This window comes from Coffea eugenioides, chromosome 8, assembly GCF_003713205.1.
Source record: "Coffea eugenioides isolate CCC68of chromosome 8, Ceug_1.0, whole genome shotgun sequence".
Classification (NCBI taxonomy): Eukaryota; Viridiplantae; Streptophyta; class Magnoliopsida; order Gentianales; family Rubiaceae; genus Coffea; species Coffea eugenioides.
In genome coordinates this window covers 4279514-4297110 of record NC_040042.1, presented here as the reverse complement: position 1 = coordinate 4297110, position 17597 = coordinate 4279514, and the positions used below count along the sequence as shown (strand labels likewise).

Genomic DNA, 17597 nt, shown 5'->3' with positions numbered 1-17597 from the left:
CGGATATGGAAGGAAAAAAGAAATAGTAAATTTTATATACGATGACGGTATATACACTATTATGGTTAGATATAAAACACATATGTAAAATTTGAGTTTCAAATTCAAATTCGGATTACATGTCATGCATATAATGGTAAACGTATATACACTGTCAGTGTATAAAAAATTAATTCAAAAAAAACACTAAAGGTATTGATTGGATCAGGGTAGGAATCACTGTGTTTGTTACGAATTGGAATATTGTTTAAAACATTCCTCACATTTTAATAAATTGTTTTGTCCTTCATTTCTAAAATAGTAATTTTATATCCTTTATAAAATCAAATCGATAAAATTTAATTCTAACCTAAGTTTTCAATTACCTTTTACCCTGAATCCATCACATAACTCGTATATGGTCATTTTTCTAGGAGCAAAAATGTTAGAGCCAATTTGTAGTTAAACAAATGATCCAATCCATATTTATTTTTACTTGTAAAAAAGTAGGATTTAATCTGAATCATATTTATTTTCATCAAAAAAATGGGATCTGATCCAATCTATATTCGTTTTTGCTACTAAACAAGTGGAATATGACCTTTTTGTAAATAAAAAATGGCTGCATATGAGTCACGTGGTGGTTTCAGATTTTAAAGTGGTTCGAAACTTAGGTTGGGACCAAATATTGCTAATTTGAATTTGTAAAGAACGTAAAGTTAATATTTTAAAAGTGAAAGACAAAACAATTCATTTAGCGAACTATGAGCAACGTTTTTAACGTTTTCCCTTTTGAATTTGCCCATAATTTAACACAATCTAATTTACCCTCCTTTTAGTTTATTTTCTCCTTTTTAGTTTGATTTATTTGTATTCATCCTTTTATGTTCACGAAAATCTCAAAGATAATAGTATTTCAAAATGAATCGAATATTTTTTATTTTGAAGTTTTTTTAGGAGAAGAAATTAGAACTCGAGAATACAAAAAGCAAATCTTTTAAATAATAGTAAATATTAATAAAATATCTAATATTTAGAGGTTTCAGATATAATTTAAAAAAGTAAGTTTAGATTATAAGGTAGTGTGGAGATTGTATTAAAGATAAATTACATTAATGATAAATATGAAAAAATACAAGGATATTTCAAAAAAAAATTTAACATTTTCATTGATCTTGGTTTAATGGCTTATTTTCCCTCAATGTCTGTCTACTTTTAAACGGAATACAGGCTCATAACAAATAAGGGTTAATTACATTTACCTCCCCTAAGGTTTGACCAAATAACGAATCGATCCCTGAGATTTGATCAAATAACAAAAAGGTCCCTCAACCGTTAGTCTTTGCCGTTGACTGTTAGGGTTAATTACATTTACCCCCTGAGATTTGACCAAATAATGAATCGATCACTAAAATTTGACCAAATAACAGATTCTTCCCCCACACTAACTTCTGTCACTTATATGTAACGGAAATAGCCAAAAGTCTAAATAACCCTTATTGATTTCCATCAAATTTTTGACCTATCGATTTTTGTGTTTTCAGAAAAAAATTTTGGTTAACAGATAAAATTTTGAATCCAACAAATTATTAATTTATTTAACAGATAAAATCATAGTAAATTTTGATAGACCTTGTAATGCAAAATTTGCCATACACGTATTTTGTAATTTGGTGAAATAGAGTGACAAATTTTGGATTACATGGGGTAATACCCATTATCCCATAAAATACCAGTGCTTTACGACTTTTCCCAATTATATGAACAAAGTACCTATTTTTTCAAAAAATAATTTATTTAAAAGATAAAGTAAATTTAAAATTTCTAGCGAATAAGAGGGTTGAAAATGTAGTACGCATTTTTTCTTTCCATAATGTACCAGCTCCTTATACTTTTCCTATATTATATAAATGAAGTACCAGATTTCTATTGACATTTTACTCTATTTATTAGTAACCCATTGTAAAACCAAACTAGCAGAAGGCTTTTCTGCACAAAACACTTTGTCATGGCCGATTAAGTAGTCAAAGGATATTTGAGAATCCGGTAATGGTCTCATTTTTGAAAATCATGTCCGTCTCATTTTTGTGGTGGATTGAGTGAACCTTTACATTGCTTCTATAAATTTTATTTCATCGCTCAATTGTCGGTTTCCTTTTTTCACTCTACTTTTTTTTTCCATTCCTTTCTTTGCTTTTCACATTTTAATTTCTTTTTTGTTTTCTAAGCTTTTCTTCTTTCTTCATTTTCTTTCTTTTGTTCCTTTATGCGCATATTTTATCAAGTTTGATTTATTACATGCTTGGTTTTTTTCTTTTATACTGGTTAAAAACTGTTTTATTTAAGTAATAAACTCTTAGTTTAATTCGTTATTATTGAAACCACCTTCGATTTTTTAACGGTAAGTTTTCTCTAACTACAAGTTTTACAAAGAGGGTAAATATGATATTTCATTACTTCTATTTAAGTGTCTTTGACGAGATTACTTAAAAAGGAGGTACATGTAATATTACCACACCACAGGGATTTAAAAGTAGTTTGGTCAAACCACAAGGGAGATAGATGTAATTAATCCTTAAAAATCTGATGGAAATCAATAAGGGTTATTTAGATTTTTGGCTATTTCCGTTACATATAAGTGACAGAAGTTAGTGTGGGGGAGGAATCTGTTATTTGATCAAATTTTAGGGATCGATTCGTTATTTGATCAAATCTCAAGGGGGTAAATGTAATTAACCCTAACAGTCAACGGCAAAGACTAACGGTTGAGGGACCTTTTTGTTATTTGGTCAAATCTCAGGGATCGATTCGTCAAACCTCAGGGGAGGTAAATGTAATTAACCCAACAAATAATTAGACTTAATCCCTTCCTTTCTTTCCCTATTCTTTCCTTTTCCTCCTAAAAACTCAATCAAAACATCTTTTCATTTCCTTGCTTTTCCTATTCCTCCTATTCCCTCCACCTCTTAATTATAGGTAAAGGATTTCACCAATCGAAGTGCACTACGTTTAAATATTTTTGTAGGATACAAAGATAGAGACATATGAGCCAGGTGATTTTAGTTCTTCATTCTTTTCTTTAGCATAATTAACTTTTTTACCCCAAGCAATCGTAGATCTAATTCAGCGAAAAGATGCCACAGTGTGTATGGAGCCCGAGGCATCTGAAGCACAAAGTCTTCGTTGTACCCAACATTATGACAGAGCACAAGTTTCTATTTCTACTCATGAGAGAGGAATTTCTTCTTTCTTTTACTTTTGTTTTCTTTACAACTATTCCCTTTTAAAAAGTTAAACTAAAGTGATTGAACGTTTGGTCCAAGAGCTCATAACCCTATTTACATCTATGATTCATTTGCTTTAGTAGCTTTCATCCTTCCAAGGAAAAGAACAAAAACTAGTACTAGTGACTTGCAAATCAAAATCTCTATCTTGTCTACTTAGTTTCCTGTTCTTCCTCCATCCTTACTCTTCTCAGCCAAACCCCCCCCCCCAAAAAAAAAAAAAAAAAAAGGACTTAGCATTTCTTCCTTCTTCAAAGAAATGGCACTAAGCAATAATGTTATTGGTTGCATAAACTTTGTTGCAATGCTTCTTTCAATCCCCATCATCGGTGCTGGAATCTGGCTAGCAACAGAACCAGACAATTCCTGTGTAAAACTTCTTCAATGGCCAGTGATTATCTTGGGAGTTCTGATTTTGATTGTGGCTCTTGCGGGTTTTATTGGAGGGTTTTGGAGGATTCCATGGCTTCTTATTTTGTACCTCATTGCTATGCTCGTTCTCATAGTTTTGCTTGCTTGTTTGGTGGTTTTTATCTATATGGTTACCATCAGAGGCTCTGGCCGGCCTGCAACAAACCGAGCTTATTTGGAATATCATCTTGATGACTTCTCCGGATGGCTTCGAAGAAGAGTTCAAAGCTCTTATAAATGGGACAGAATAAGAAGTTGCCTTAGCTCTTCTAGCATGTGTGCTGAGTTGAACCAAAGTTATCGTATGCCTCAAGATTTCTTCAATGCACATCTTAGTCCCTTACAGGTAATTTCAAGAACTTCATTTTCTTGCTTAAAAATTTACTTCTGATCATTTTTTGGTTCTATGGCGAAATGTTGCATGGTTGGACATTAAAACTGATAATATTGTTCAAAAGTTTAACTACCAAATGTGTGTACTCAAGTAACATATGGTCCATATTTCTTTGCAATAAAAAAAAAGAAGAAGAAGAAGAAGAGGAGGATCAACAAAGTTTTTAATTTTTTTGGTCTTTATTTTCCTTTTCTTTTTGGTTTTTAAGCATTGCATACTTGCTTATTTCCAAAAAAAGAAAAGAAAAGAGGATTAACAAGGATTTGACCTTTATTTTTGCTTTTATTTTCCCTTTTTTGTTTTGGGATTTTGAATTTACCTGCTTACTTCAGCATTTTTGTTTGAAAGGTGAGGTAACAGTAGTGGATTTCTGTTACACCATCCTCCAGATTTGCTCTTTTTACATTCTTCAAATATTAAAGCTGCTGATACCTTCTTCCACTAAAAATGTTAAAAGGATCAATGACTCAAACCTAATATAAAAACTTATCATGAAAGAAAAGTGATTAGTAGGGATCATTTCTTTTTTATTTCACACGTATGCTTTAGCATCTAAAGTATTCTTAGAGTGCTTTCTATGTCAAACAAGGTTTTTACTTTGTCGGTACAGAAAAGAATTAATAGCATCATAAAGCTTAGAATAGTGAAGATTCTTCCACACAACAATTTAGGACCTCAATAGTTAAAGCCACAAATAGCTGCTAACAGTTGAATAGAAAGATTAATAAAAAACAAAGCCTAAATCAAGATTAGGTTTTGTTACTACACTACTTTTAAAACAAAAGAATAAGACACATTGTGTAAAAATTTGAGTTTTTGTTTCTGCAAATTTTATTTTTGCAATTGCATGAATCTAAATTCTTAAGTTACAAAATGTTACATTTACATAAGAAACATGAGTGAGAAAAAATTTTACATGTTAACCATTAGGATCCGTTTAGTGGTCAAGGGAGGATTTTTATAGTTTTTTCTACCATCAAATTTAAGATTCAAATCTCAATAGTTAGGAGTGAGAAGAGAGTGGACCTATGGGGAAGGATGGGAGGCTAAAAAATAAAAATAAAAACTTGAAAAAAAAAATTTCCTACGTGTTTATACACAAGGGTTTTAAGTTCAATTTTTATCTTTTATATTTTTTCCTGTCAATCATGAAGCCCCTAATTAATCATGTGTGAAAATGGGTTTATACACACACATATATATATATATATATACCCGCTAGGAATGATTCACCTTTAATCTTTTTCTTGATATTCCATTTACAGTCAGGCTGCTGTAAACCTCCAACACAATGCGGCTACACATTTGTGAACCCAACATACTGGATTAGTCCAATAGACACAGCAGCAGACATGGATTGCCTTCAATGGAGCAATGAGCAAACACAACTTTGCTACTCATGCGATTCATGCAAAGCAGGATTATTGGCTAATCTCAAGAAAGAATGGAGAAGAGCAGACATTATATTATTAATCACACTTGTGGGCTTGATTTGGGTTTATTTAATTGGATGTTGTGCTTTTAGGAATGCCAAGACTGAGGACCTGTTTCGCAAATACAAGCAAGGTTATACATAAAAGTGAGATTTGCGATAGGGTTTAGTGGGGTATTTGTTCCTAATTTCTAGCAGTACTATTTGGCTTTTATCTTTTGCTGATGAATCATGGATTTGTGTATTCGAGAAGAACTTTGGGATTGATGTACTGAGGTAATGTCAAAAAGTAATGAATGGTATGGTCAAATCCAAGAAGACTAACGTGATTTGTGGAGGGGCGCCGAAAGTTTTTTTTTTTTTCTTTCCAATTTTCGAAATATTTTATCTCATTTAACAGTGATAGATTTTGCAGAACTGCTGCAGATGCAATTGCCCTGACCATCATTCTTGTTTTGCTGCTCTTGAACTTTCTAGCTCATATTCAGAAGCTGCAAAAGCGGTTTGTTTATATAGATGGTAATACATTTCCTGGAAAACTGATCAGAGGGTTATGAACAGATGAATTAGTTTCTTGATCAGTGTAACAGATGAGATGAGAATCCTGAACAGTCATAATACATACCTTGAATTGTGTATTTGCTGAATATTAAGGGTCTAGTGAGCATGAAACTCTTGGAAAATGTAACGAACAATTGGGGGAAAAAAATCTATCTTTAGCTTTCCAACATAAAGCGTTTAGAATTGTAAAACTTAAAAATTCCTTTTTGTAGTACTTGTACTATTAGTGCATTTGATGATCCCTGCAATTAGCTTATATGTTCATATTTGGCTTATTCGAATTTGAAAATGCTCGATTCTATAGCAAATAAATCTAGTTTGAACACAAGATCAAACTCATTCAATAATCGAGTAGAAAATGCAACTGTTTTTGAACTGGTCGAATAGGCTCATGATAAAAACAAAAACTAAATATAAAAAATATAAATACTCTGCATGTTCTTGGTTTAGGAAACAAAACTTGAATCGTCACAAATAAAGGGTCAAGTGTTGGAGGAATTTGGTTTGTCTATGACCGAATCAGTTAGTCACTTTGAGAGTTTTTTTTTTTTTAAAAAAAATTATTAATGCGAAGCCAATTCGTCCATCCTTTATCACCTTGAGAGTTAAAATTTACTATTTGTAATTTTTGATAATTGCCTTGTAACCTGGAGACAGATGCAATAATTGCAATTGCACAATACCTAATACGAATAATCACCAACTGCTAATGGAAATGTTGGATGATATTCCCATAAATTCACTAATTGAAACAGTATAATTACTTCATTTTGGTGCCTTACACAAGGATGTGATAATTGAGACTCAAACAACGAAGATAATCCAAGAAAGAGCAGCACCAAAACTCTTGGATTGAGACAAGACCTAAACTTTGGAGCAGCAATATATTTGAGTCATATTTTGGATGAGAATGTTTCCCATACCCGAGCTCTTGTAACCTACATGTACCACTATATCAATTGATAGCCCATTTAACTTTCCTAAATCACAATAGAAACAAGATCAAGTTGGTTTCTTTACTTTTGTAGTATAATTTCTTGCAAATTGATGAAATTCACTTTATCCCCAAAAAAAAAAAAGTACACCATTTTGTGTATTCAAAAGTACTTTTCTAAACTGGCAATAATTTAGGGTCCCTCCAAAGGTAAAAATCCAGACACTATTATTGGTGGGTACCTCTTTCTTGGAGGGCTTAGAGGCCATTACAGTGAGATAATTCTAGGCGTGGTGATGCCCATCAAGCCTTATCATTTGTTGTTGAATAATTTATGGTTATGTAATAAAATCACTCGCTTGTATGAATTAGCAATTCCTATTTCCTTTAGGCACTTGTAAAGGCCACTACATTCTTCGAATGCAAGCTGCTTCTTGTTTTGGTTTTTCCTCTTGGCTACAAGTAAATGATCGATGCCACTACATTTTAGAAGTTGAGAATTCGAGAATGTTATCCAACATTGGACATATTCATGCCATTAGCATCCCAATTAATCCATCGATAATTTATGAATATCAGATCAGGGATAAGGGAATTTTACTAATGCATTACAACTTCAGTAGGAGATTCAACTAATTACCCGCAAAGACAGATATATCAATCATTAGCCGCTAAGAAACCAGTAATATTCATCAGTTTTCCTGAAGACAGATATAACTAATTTTTCAAATTGCGAAGGCCGCGGAAATAGCCAGCAGGGTCACGCTCGAAGACATCCCTGAAGATGTAGTAGTTGCCTCCTGGTGCTTTCATCAGTTTCCTGCTTATCCATGGTAATGCCAATCCAAAAATTTTTGTAACGCCCCAGATTTCCAAAAGTTGAGAAATGCCCCATGCAACTAGACCTAAACCTGCTGCAGAAGCAACTGACTTGATGATCTCTGATCCTTTCATTTTTGTTTTGCTACCCTGAACTTTCTGTCTCATATTCTCGAGCTGCAAGGGCAGTTTGTTTATATAGAAATAAATTGGTAAACCCTTGAAATTGTTGGGAGGGTAAAGCAGAGATGAATTAAGTTTCTTGATTAGTGTAAAAGATGAGATGGGTTCAATGAAGAGATGAATTAGTTTCTTGATTGGTGTGAAAGATGAGATGATGTGAATGAAGAGATGAATTAGTTTCTTGATTACCGTAAAGGATGGGCTGATGGTTTATTTCTCCTGCTAGGTAATGATTCAAAGTTTTGCTACTAAGCAGTCATAAATACCTCGAATTGTGTACCTCAAACTGCTAAGGATCTCGTAACTCAGTATGCATGGACCTCTGGGAAAATGTCAACAGTAACAAAATCTGCACTTGGCTTTTTGTAACAAAAAGAGGGAAAGGTGGAAAATGTCACTAAACCATTAAAGATGATACAGATTAGTCATCAAACTTTTTTGCTTGACCACAAACGTCATTAAATTGGCAAAAACGGGCCACCGAAATCATTTTGTCAAATTTTGTCGATAAGAAGATTGGTAAATTATTGAAATTTAACGATTTTTTTTGCCAAATTATATTCGGCAACCAATAGTTTTAGTGGTAGAATTTGACAAAATGATTTCGCTGGCCCGTTTTTGCTGTGATCTTTGTGGCCACAAAAAAAAAAAAGATCGGTAGCTAATCTGTGTCATACTTAATATTTAGTGACCTTTTTGGCCATCTACTCTAACAAAAAAAATTGTTAAGTATCTTCCTCTGAATTCTGATTACATCTTCCCCACACTAGTCATTGACGCCCTAGTTAATTGTGGCCTTGTTGATTTTAGATTTTATAAAATCTGATAAGTAAGTAACTAGAATAATTAATATTAACAAAAGCTACTTTTTAGTAGATTGTGAATTTTAATTTTTTTTATTGTTAAAAAAATCTATAATCCATATATAATAGCAAACGAGAACAAAAAATTGTATTATTAAAAGTTATAATTTATGACCAATTCAAATAATTAACCAAGAACAAATCCTTAGTGGGTACATGGAATTGATTTTTTTTTCCTTTACCTCGACCAAAGCTTGGCCCATTACGACCCTAGTGAAATGTTATTGACCAGAATGATGCAGCCCACACATCATTGCTTTTGTTCTGGGCCAGGGAAAATTAATCTCCCAAAAGGGTTCAGCAATGGGGGGATTGTTTTCAGGATAAGGCCCAGTCAAAATTAATAACCTGGAGAGTCAAGATCTGCAGGCCGAGGAAGACAAATACGAGGTCCAAGTAGCAAGATAGGTGTGAGCAATTTTTCATTTGTGAATCGCCTTGTAGTCTGGATACTCTGATAGCATTTCAGAATGCCAAGAGTATAAAAATGTTCACATAAAACTAGAAAAAGAGCCAAGTGGTTACCAAGTGGTTACCTCTCTGCCTCCAGCAGGAGCTCAGTTGGTGACTACATGCTGTAGTATCCCGTAAGTCACCAGTTCGAACCCTACCATACTAACATTGCTGTGCATTCTTGGGCGGACTCTGTATAGCGTAAGAGATTAGTTCGGCAAAAATGCTGGGATATCCTCAGTGTTGCCAAAAAAAAGTGGTTACATCTCAAATCCCTATTGTCCACGGAAATTTTGCAAAATAGCAACAGAGATTTTTTTTTGGGCTTTTTTTGAGGAGAAAATGTGACTTGGTTAATACTAAACCATTTGTATTTTGCTCACAATATTAGACACGGATGTGATAATTAAGAGTTGAGACAGAAATGGCCAACATAATCCAAGAGAGAACAAGCCAAGAAGAAACCCACAAAACACTAGAATTCAGAGAAGAGCTGAATTTTGGGGCACCAATTGAATTGAATAATTTTTTGGATGAGAATGCTTGGCATTATATGCAAAGACAAGTACTACTATAGCCGGTCAAAGCCACCTAAGTTTACTAATTAGTTACCTAAGTCACATATAAAACAGACAAGATCAAGTTGGTTTTGAAGTAGAAATGCCTGTAAATTGTTGGAAAACTACGGCCTAATTCTCGGTTGCTTTAGATTTTACAAAAATCTGATTATAAAGAATAATTAGAATCAGTAAAAGGTACTCTTCAAATGATTATATATTTTAACTTTTTTTTGTCATTAAGAAATCTATAATCAAAATACAAAAGTAATCGAGAGCATCACAAAACTATTATCTAAAAATCAAAATCTATAATCAATTAAAATAATCAATCGAGAACAAGCCTGTATGACAATATCCCATCTATAAATACAAAGAATATCCGACCAAAAGAGATGAGCTTTCGGTGTCCTTAATTGTCCCAAAAAGTATTGTACCCATTTGTGGCCTACATTCTAAAGTACTTTCTGAATTAAGCTAAAACTGATCGAAATAATTCAGGGTTCTCCAGAAAGGCGAAAATTAAGGTAGTTTCCAAGACTACCTCCTATCTGAGCATTTTTAGTCAGTTTGTTCTCTGTATGTCTTGCCCATTAATTACCTCTATTTTTTTTTCTTTTAACTGCTAGAAAGCTACTTTATAAGATGAACCCTCCTCTCCTTCATTCAGCTAATGGCAAACACAAAGTGACAGTGAGAAAGATGATCAACTTTTGACTCAAGACTTCCCTGCTTTTAAGGCTGGTTAGGGCTTAGGACTATGACATCTTTTGTTAAAAAGTTGTGTTGACTTCTAACAGTTACAATCCAATCTCTTGTGCATTGTTTGAACTTGACAGGTAGAAATGGATATGGATTCCACGGTTGATCTTTGTTTTGTTTGAGAACAATACATAATTAGATATAAAAATCTTAAAAGTATGCAATAATGTTGATTAGGTTGGGAGTTGCTTATTAACAATTATTCATTCACTCCCTTGAAGTGAAGGAAGTGAAAATAGTTGACTTCTGGACGTGGTCCAATAAGGATAACTAACAAACAAAGACTTGAAGAATTCAACTCCCATTTCTGTATGCTTCAACCCCATTTTTTCTCCAGCTTTAATTTAGTCTCTTTAATGGCTCATTTTTGTCTGTTGGTTGTTTTGCCACTTGGCTTTTTGATTAATGCATATATGGGGCTGTGGTGGAAGGGAGCTGGGGAATGTTAAGTTTTCAATCCCACTTGACCGAGCAAAGTCTACGTAGGAGAAATATTCAAAGTCAAGAAAAGACTGGACCTGCGTAGGTATTGACAATACTTTTTGTGGAAAATTCGACCACTTAATAGATTGTTATGGTCCTATAGATGTTAATGTTCACTATTGCAGTTGCCTTCCCAAATCTGATTAGTTGGTAATTGCTCTTTTAATTAATGGCCCCAAAATAAAAAGAAATCCAGGTGTAAATCAATTTTTTAAGGTACCATATGCATAATCTCTCCATTGTAAAAATAATTTGAAAAAAAACTAATGTTTGAGTCACTAAAACTTTTACTTTTTTTTTCTTTGAGAAGTGGGAAATGTAGAATTCAGTACCTATAATCCATTCTATCTTACCACTCAATCCGATCCTCCGTCTCACCTCCTACCTCCTGCACTAAAACTGTCACATTAATTAGCAGTGCAATCGCATATATTTTGCTTTGCCACCCTCTTAAAATTTTGCTGACCTGAAATGCTTCAGGGTACATACAAAAAACAGGATGTGATGACCAAAGTTCTGCTCCCACATTAAGGGTTCTTCTCTAGGATGTTTTCTTCTCTGCCCATAGCTTCCCATATTGCATTGTATCAGTCGCCTTTAGATTGGACTGAGTCTTTGGCAGTTTTATACACTATTTCACACAGGGCCAATAGATATTTAATTTCTAACTACTTTTTCCTTGCATTGTATTGAGAGGGAGAATGAGATTCTCATGCTCTTCTATTTTGGTTTAGAACAATATGGGAGATTCATTGAGCCCATTATCCATAAAAGTAGATATGTTCCCACCAAGTTGTTACACTAGGACAACTTTTTTCAAGATTTTATTCTGATATACATCTCAATCCCATTGCCTTTCCGAGCTTTTACAAGTGATACATATTATGTACTATATCATCATATTCTAAATCCTTTACACGAGATAAGATTTGGTAAGGCACCCTATTCAATCTACAGCCTTTTTTATCACTAGATCGTCTATTTTAAACCGGATACCTAAGGCCTAGAATCGGAGACACACACCATTACAGAAAGTTCTTTCTGCAAAAAGAGGAGTATGCTATTATAGCATTAGGTGTTCCTTTGACAGATGAAAGAGCTCAATATAGGTCCAAATCCGTTTCAAATCATCTGTTCTGAATTTTGTTTCTATCCCATCTTTGTTTAAATGCTATTGTACTATTGGATTTATTCCCAATAGAATTCTAAGAGTTATTTATTACTGGATTTATCCACAATAGAATCATAAGAGTTATTAATCAACGCATGTGACAGTTAAATAGGAACTGGACAGACGGAACAGACAATTTCAAGCTGCCCAAATCATAAAATTGTTGTATTTACTACTTGTTGTAGAACTTTTTAGATGATTAAAGATAACCATGTCTGGTTTCGACATCTAATTATTTCATAGAGAGTGGTCCAATATGATTCCACAGGTTCTAAGATCTTATTCTTGTCACCACAAGGCACTAAAAATAAGCAGACAAAAATGAGAGATCAAAATTGCATGGAATGTAGGTAAGAGTAACTCTCTATGGTGCGTAAGGATTAGACCACTTTCTACATGTGCTTTCTCTTGTTATGGCCCGCTTGAGATACTCACTTTGTATACACTTTTTTGATATTGTTGATAAAATGAATAAGTTTGCTCCAATATATATATATGTGTGTGTATATATAAGGAATTAATGCATGAAAGGCGTTGAAATTATAGTCACGGGAAGGATGTAAATTCAGATTCTCCCTTCATAATTGTATTTGAACTTGATAGAATGGAAAATTTCTAAAATTTTTTCAGGGAATAGTTCTCTCAATTTATATCCAATGACTGATTGCCACATCATTCAGCAATGGTGGTGATTTACGTTCTAAATGATATCCAGTCATTCAGCAATGACTGGTTTTCAATTAGAAATACTCGGAACAGAAGGAAATCAAGTTGGAAATCCAAATCATTATTATACCTAAATGGTAAAATGACAAAAAAACAACATTGATAATAACGACGAGGTTTGGCTAATAACAATGAACTCTGTTGGGATAGAATATGTACCTACCTATGAATTTACTGATGGAAATAAGGACACTTAAAACGGTAACTTAATGAATACAGCAGTAGAGCTGTAAACGAATTCAAACTTTAACGAACAATTCGAACTGGATTCGTTAAGAACTTCGTTAAAAATCAAACTTGATTTTTAACGAACTCGAGTTCAGATTCGAATAGGAATTATGATTCATTTATAGTATTGAATCGAGCTCGAACTTGTAAATATTCATCTTGTTAAGGCTCAATTTGATTTGAAAAACTTTTAATATTTTTTGTTTAAATTACTTGTTAATATTTTATATAAAATTATATGTTTATTATTTTATTATACATATACTATAAATGAATTAGTGTTCGTTTAATATTAAAATTGAAGAATTAATAAAATTTTGGGCTCTCGAATCAAGATCAAACCCATCGAATATTAGATCAAATTGCGTTCGGGTTTAGACTTTAAACTCATATAGAATTCAAGTTCGAATTCAAAATCAAGTCCAAAATTTTGAATCAAACTCAAATTATGAAAAGTTCGATTCGATTCGTTTACAGCCCTAAACGCAGCAGATTGATGCTTTGACATCGAAGCATATTTCTCAAAAAAAAAAAAATGTAGGAAGCAAGAATTGAATTATCCGAAGGTTTTGTAAGGTTGTTGACCAAGACTAAAGCAGCCCGAACAGCCCACGCATGATCGATTTTGTTGTGGGCTGGACGAAGTGAATCTCATAAAACGCTTAGGTACTGGAGTAGTTTTTCTGCTAATGGCCCAATCAAAGTTTATGGCCTTGTAGAGTTGAGATCTGCTGGCTAGGAATACAAATCTGATGTATAATGAGCAAGATTGTGGTAATTTGTGAGTACTTTTTGAATAGTTAATTGCCTCCTGATCTGGATACTGATAGAATTACAGAATGACAGTACAAAAATGTTCACATAAATATGCCAACTAGAAAAGAATGCAGTGCTTAATTCTTGAATCTCTCTTATCCAAGGGAATTGATTGCAAAATAGCAACAGGAATTTTATTTTTTTTTTTGAAAAATATTAGACACGGATGTGATAATTAAGACAGAAATCGTCAAGATAATCCAAGAAAAGAACAGCCAAGAAGGAATCCCCAGAAAACTTGAATGCAGACATGAGCTGAATTTTGGAGCACCAATTTCATTTGAATCACATTTTGGCATTATATGTCACTTAACTTTCCTAACATTCCTAAGTCACAAAACAAACAAGATCAAGTTGGTTTTTGAAGTACAATTACCAGCAAAGTGCTGAAAATCACTGTATCCTATCTTTAACTTTTAAGTCCAAAAACAATAGTATCCGACCAAATGAGGTGAGCCTTTTAGCCTTCTTATCTGTCCCAAAAAAGTGTTACACCCTCTTGTGGCCTATATTTAGAAGTACATTTCTAAATTAAACAAAATAATTTAGGGTTCTCCCCAAGGCAGAATCAAGATACTTGTCATTGGTTTGCATGATTGGCCAAAAATTGCTGACTTCTGTCCGCAATTTAAGATCAAGAATAGATCAAAAACTTGAATGATCATAAACTGTGAGTTATCAACCTTGTTTGGCAGGCAAGTTTTTTGCCAAGTTTATCTGCTGTAAGTTTTTTTAAAAATTTTAGCTACACTTCAAAATATTCAAAAATTTACACACTTCAAAAATTTTTTAAAAAACTTCTACAGTAAGTTATAGTTTAGTTTTAAACAAATATCTAAAAAACTCACTTGCCAAACGAGGCCATCATTTTCATTTGTTCTCTGTATCTTTTTGTCCATTACCCTTAATTTTTTCCCCCTTTTTGCTGCTAGAAAGCTAATTTATAAGATGAACCTTCAGCTAATGGCAAAGGAAAACTGATGGTAAGATAAGAGATGATCAACCTTCGACTCAAGACTTCCCTTCTCTTAAGTTAAGGCTAGTTAGGAATTAGGACTTTGACTTTTGTTAAAAGGTTGTGTTGACTTCTAGTCATTTAGTCAAAACTGACTTCCCCAATTTTGACTTGGAAACTTGGTAAGCAGCCTCAAGTCAGAGGTTGTGCATTCACTGCAGCTACACTTGCAATTCGTCATTGTTCAGATTTTCAATTGTGTTGCAATAGCTCTTAAGTAGTAAAATATTCAAAATTTGTTTGTTGAAAAAAAAGAGTAAAATATACAAAATTTGCAGCCAAAGGATCGAAAAATTTGTGGGCACAAATCCACAAGTCTACCAAAAACAAATTTGTGGGCACAAATCTTTTTCAACTGCTTTAAGATGCCTTTCAGGCCAATGCCGGGCCACTCTATAGACAAATGGCTAGCATTCTTTTTCAAAAGCTTTAAGATGCCTTTCAGGCCAACGCTAGCATTCTTATAAGCGTCTCATCTTATTTTATAGCCCTAAGTAGTAAAGCTAATTTGGAATATCTCTAGAGGAATCAATCTTGATCTATTATTGGGCACCAAAATGCTTTTCAGGCCAATGTCTTTTTTTTTCTTTTATCGAAACCGATAAAAAACAATCCAAGGGGGACCCACAAAGAACCACTATTCAGCTAATTGGTAACTGAACAGGTTTCTGTGGACCTTAAATCCAGAGTAAAGACCCCACGATCTTTCGATGTGGGATAGGATTTCAGGCCAATGTCAGCCAACATGTTTTTCATTTTGAACACCGGAAAATGAGCAGAAAATGGTCTGACACCAAACGTACAATCCTATCTCTTAGTTTTTTTTTTTTTGCACAAAAAAAGTTTGGCTGGGTTCGACTCCAGTCACCACCACGGATCAGAACAAGCTTCTAAAATTATAGGTCATTTAAAGAGGTTCTTACAGATCGTTTACGAACACAATTTTCACATCAAGAGTGAAATTTGAACACACAATCTTTTTTATAAAGAAGTGATTCGTTCTTATCAATTGAACTGACTTGTGTTACCAATTCTATTTCTTAGGTCCTGGTGCATTAATTAGAACTTGTTAGATACAAATGGATAAGGATTCCACCATCTTGATCTCTCTCTCTCTCTCTCTTAAACAATAAGCAATTAGATATAAGAATCGTGAATGTACTGTGCAGTAATGGACTTGCATTTATGAAACTTTTAAGTCAAATGTGGATTAGGTTGGAGTTGCTTGTTAACAATTATTCACTCACTCCCTTCGAGTGAGTGAAACTAGTTGACTTTTGGACATGGTCCAATAGGGATTGCTGGACCGAAGGTCCTGTGCCAGTTGAACTGGTAAAATCTTTCTGACCTTCACTCCATCTTGCCAGCTCATAACAAAATGTTAGAACAATCTCAGGGCCGACACAAGATGACTTGAAGAACTCAAATTCCTTTTTCTATATGCTTCAACCCCAATTTTTCTCCAACTTTAATTAGTCTCGTCAATGGCTCATTTTCTGTCTGTTGATTGTTTTGTCATTTTCCCTTTTGATGAATTATGGGGTTGTGGTGGAATTGCGAGGTAACGTAACTTTTCAGTTTTCAATCCCGCTTTAATGATTAAAGTCTAGGCATGAGAAATATATATAGTGTCAAGACGTGCCTGGACCTGCGTTGGTTTTGAGTCTTCTACAATCCTTTCGTGGAAAATTCGACAACTTAATTTGGATTATTGTGGTCCTATAAATGTTCACTATTACAGTTGGCTTACCAAATCTGATGGTTAGAGTCAAAATTCCACCTTTTTTTCTTATGATAAATGGAAGATCTTGGATCCACAACCTTCTAATTACAATTCCTCCTACCTTACAATCTAGTTCAAATCGTTCCCCAACAAAATTCTACCTTTTACACTAAAAATGACACACTGATTAGCACTTTGTAATCGCATATATTGCTTTGCTACAATTTAAAATGCGGATTTTTTGAAATACTGCTGGGTACAGACTTTAAAAAAAAAACAAAAAAAAGGGATTTTCGTGAGCCAAGTTTTGCTCCCACAAATGGGGGTCTAGAATGGCGTTTTTCCTCTGCCCGTGACTTCCTATATCGCAACCAGTCGCCTTCAAATTGGACTGAATCTTTGGCCGTTCTACCAAGTTCAAATTGACACCTGATTATCATTTTTTTATACTAGCAAAAGTGAAACGCCTCAAATTCGAGATTTTCACTTACACTCTTTTCTTCCGAACTATCCAACTCATCTCTTCCCTTATGATTATCATATACTATATATCACATAGAGCCAAGAGATACTTTCAGTTGCCTTTTTTTTCCCCTTGTATTGAGGAAGAGAATGAGATACTCATGGCACATGTTCATGCTTCTCTATTTTGGTCGAGAACATTATGAGAGATTCATTGAACCCGCAAGTGTAGATGTGTTCCCACCAATTTGTTCGACTAGGACAACTTTTTTCTAGCTTTTTTATTCTGTTACACATCCCAAGCCCATTGCCTTTCCAAGGTTTTATCATTTATCTGTAAT

At 33.7% G+C, this 17597-nt stretch overlaps 1 protein-coding gene across 1 annotated transcript; it reads left to right on the top strand.

Moving 5' to 3' along the window:
• Nucleotides 1–3369: 3369 nt before the first annotated feature.
• LOC113781018 (protein TORNADO 2) lies at nucleotides 3370–5837 on the top strand. The gene is made up of 2 exons (XM_027326843.1): nucleotides 3370–4020; nucleotides 5334–5837. The coding sequence occupies exons 1-2, from the start codon at nucleotides 3523–3525 to the stop codon at nucleotides 5643–5645; spliced, it is 810 nt and encodes a 269-aa protein (XP_027182644.1). The 5' UTR covers nucleotides 3370–3522; the 3' UTR covers nucleotides 5646–5837.
• The last annotated feature ends 11760 nt before the right edge of the window (nucleotides 5838–17597 follow it).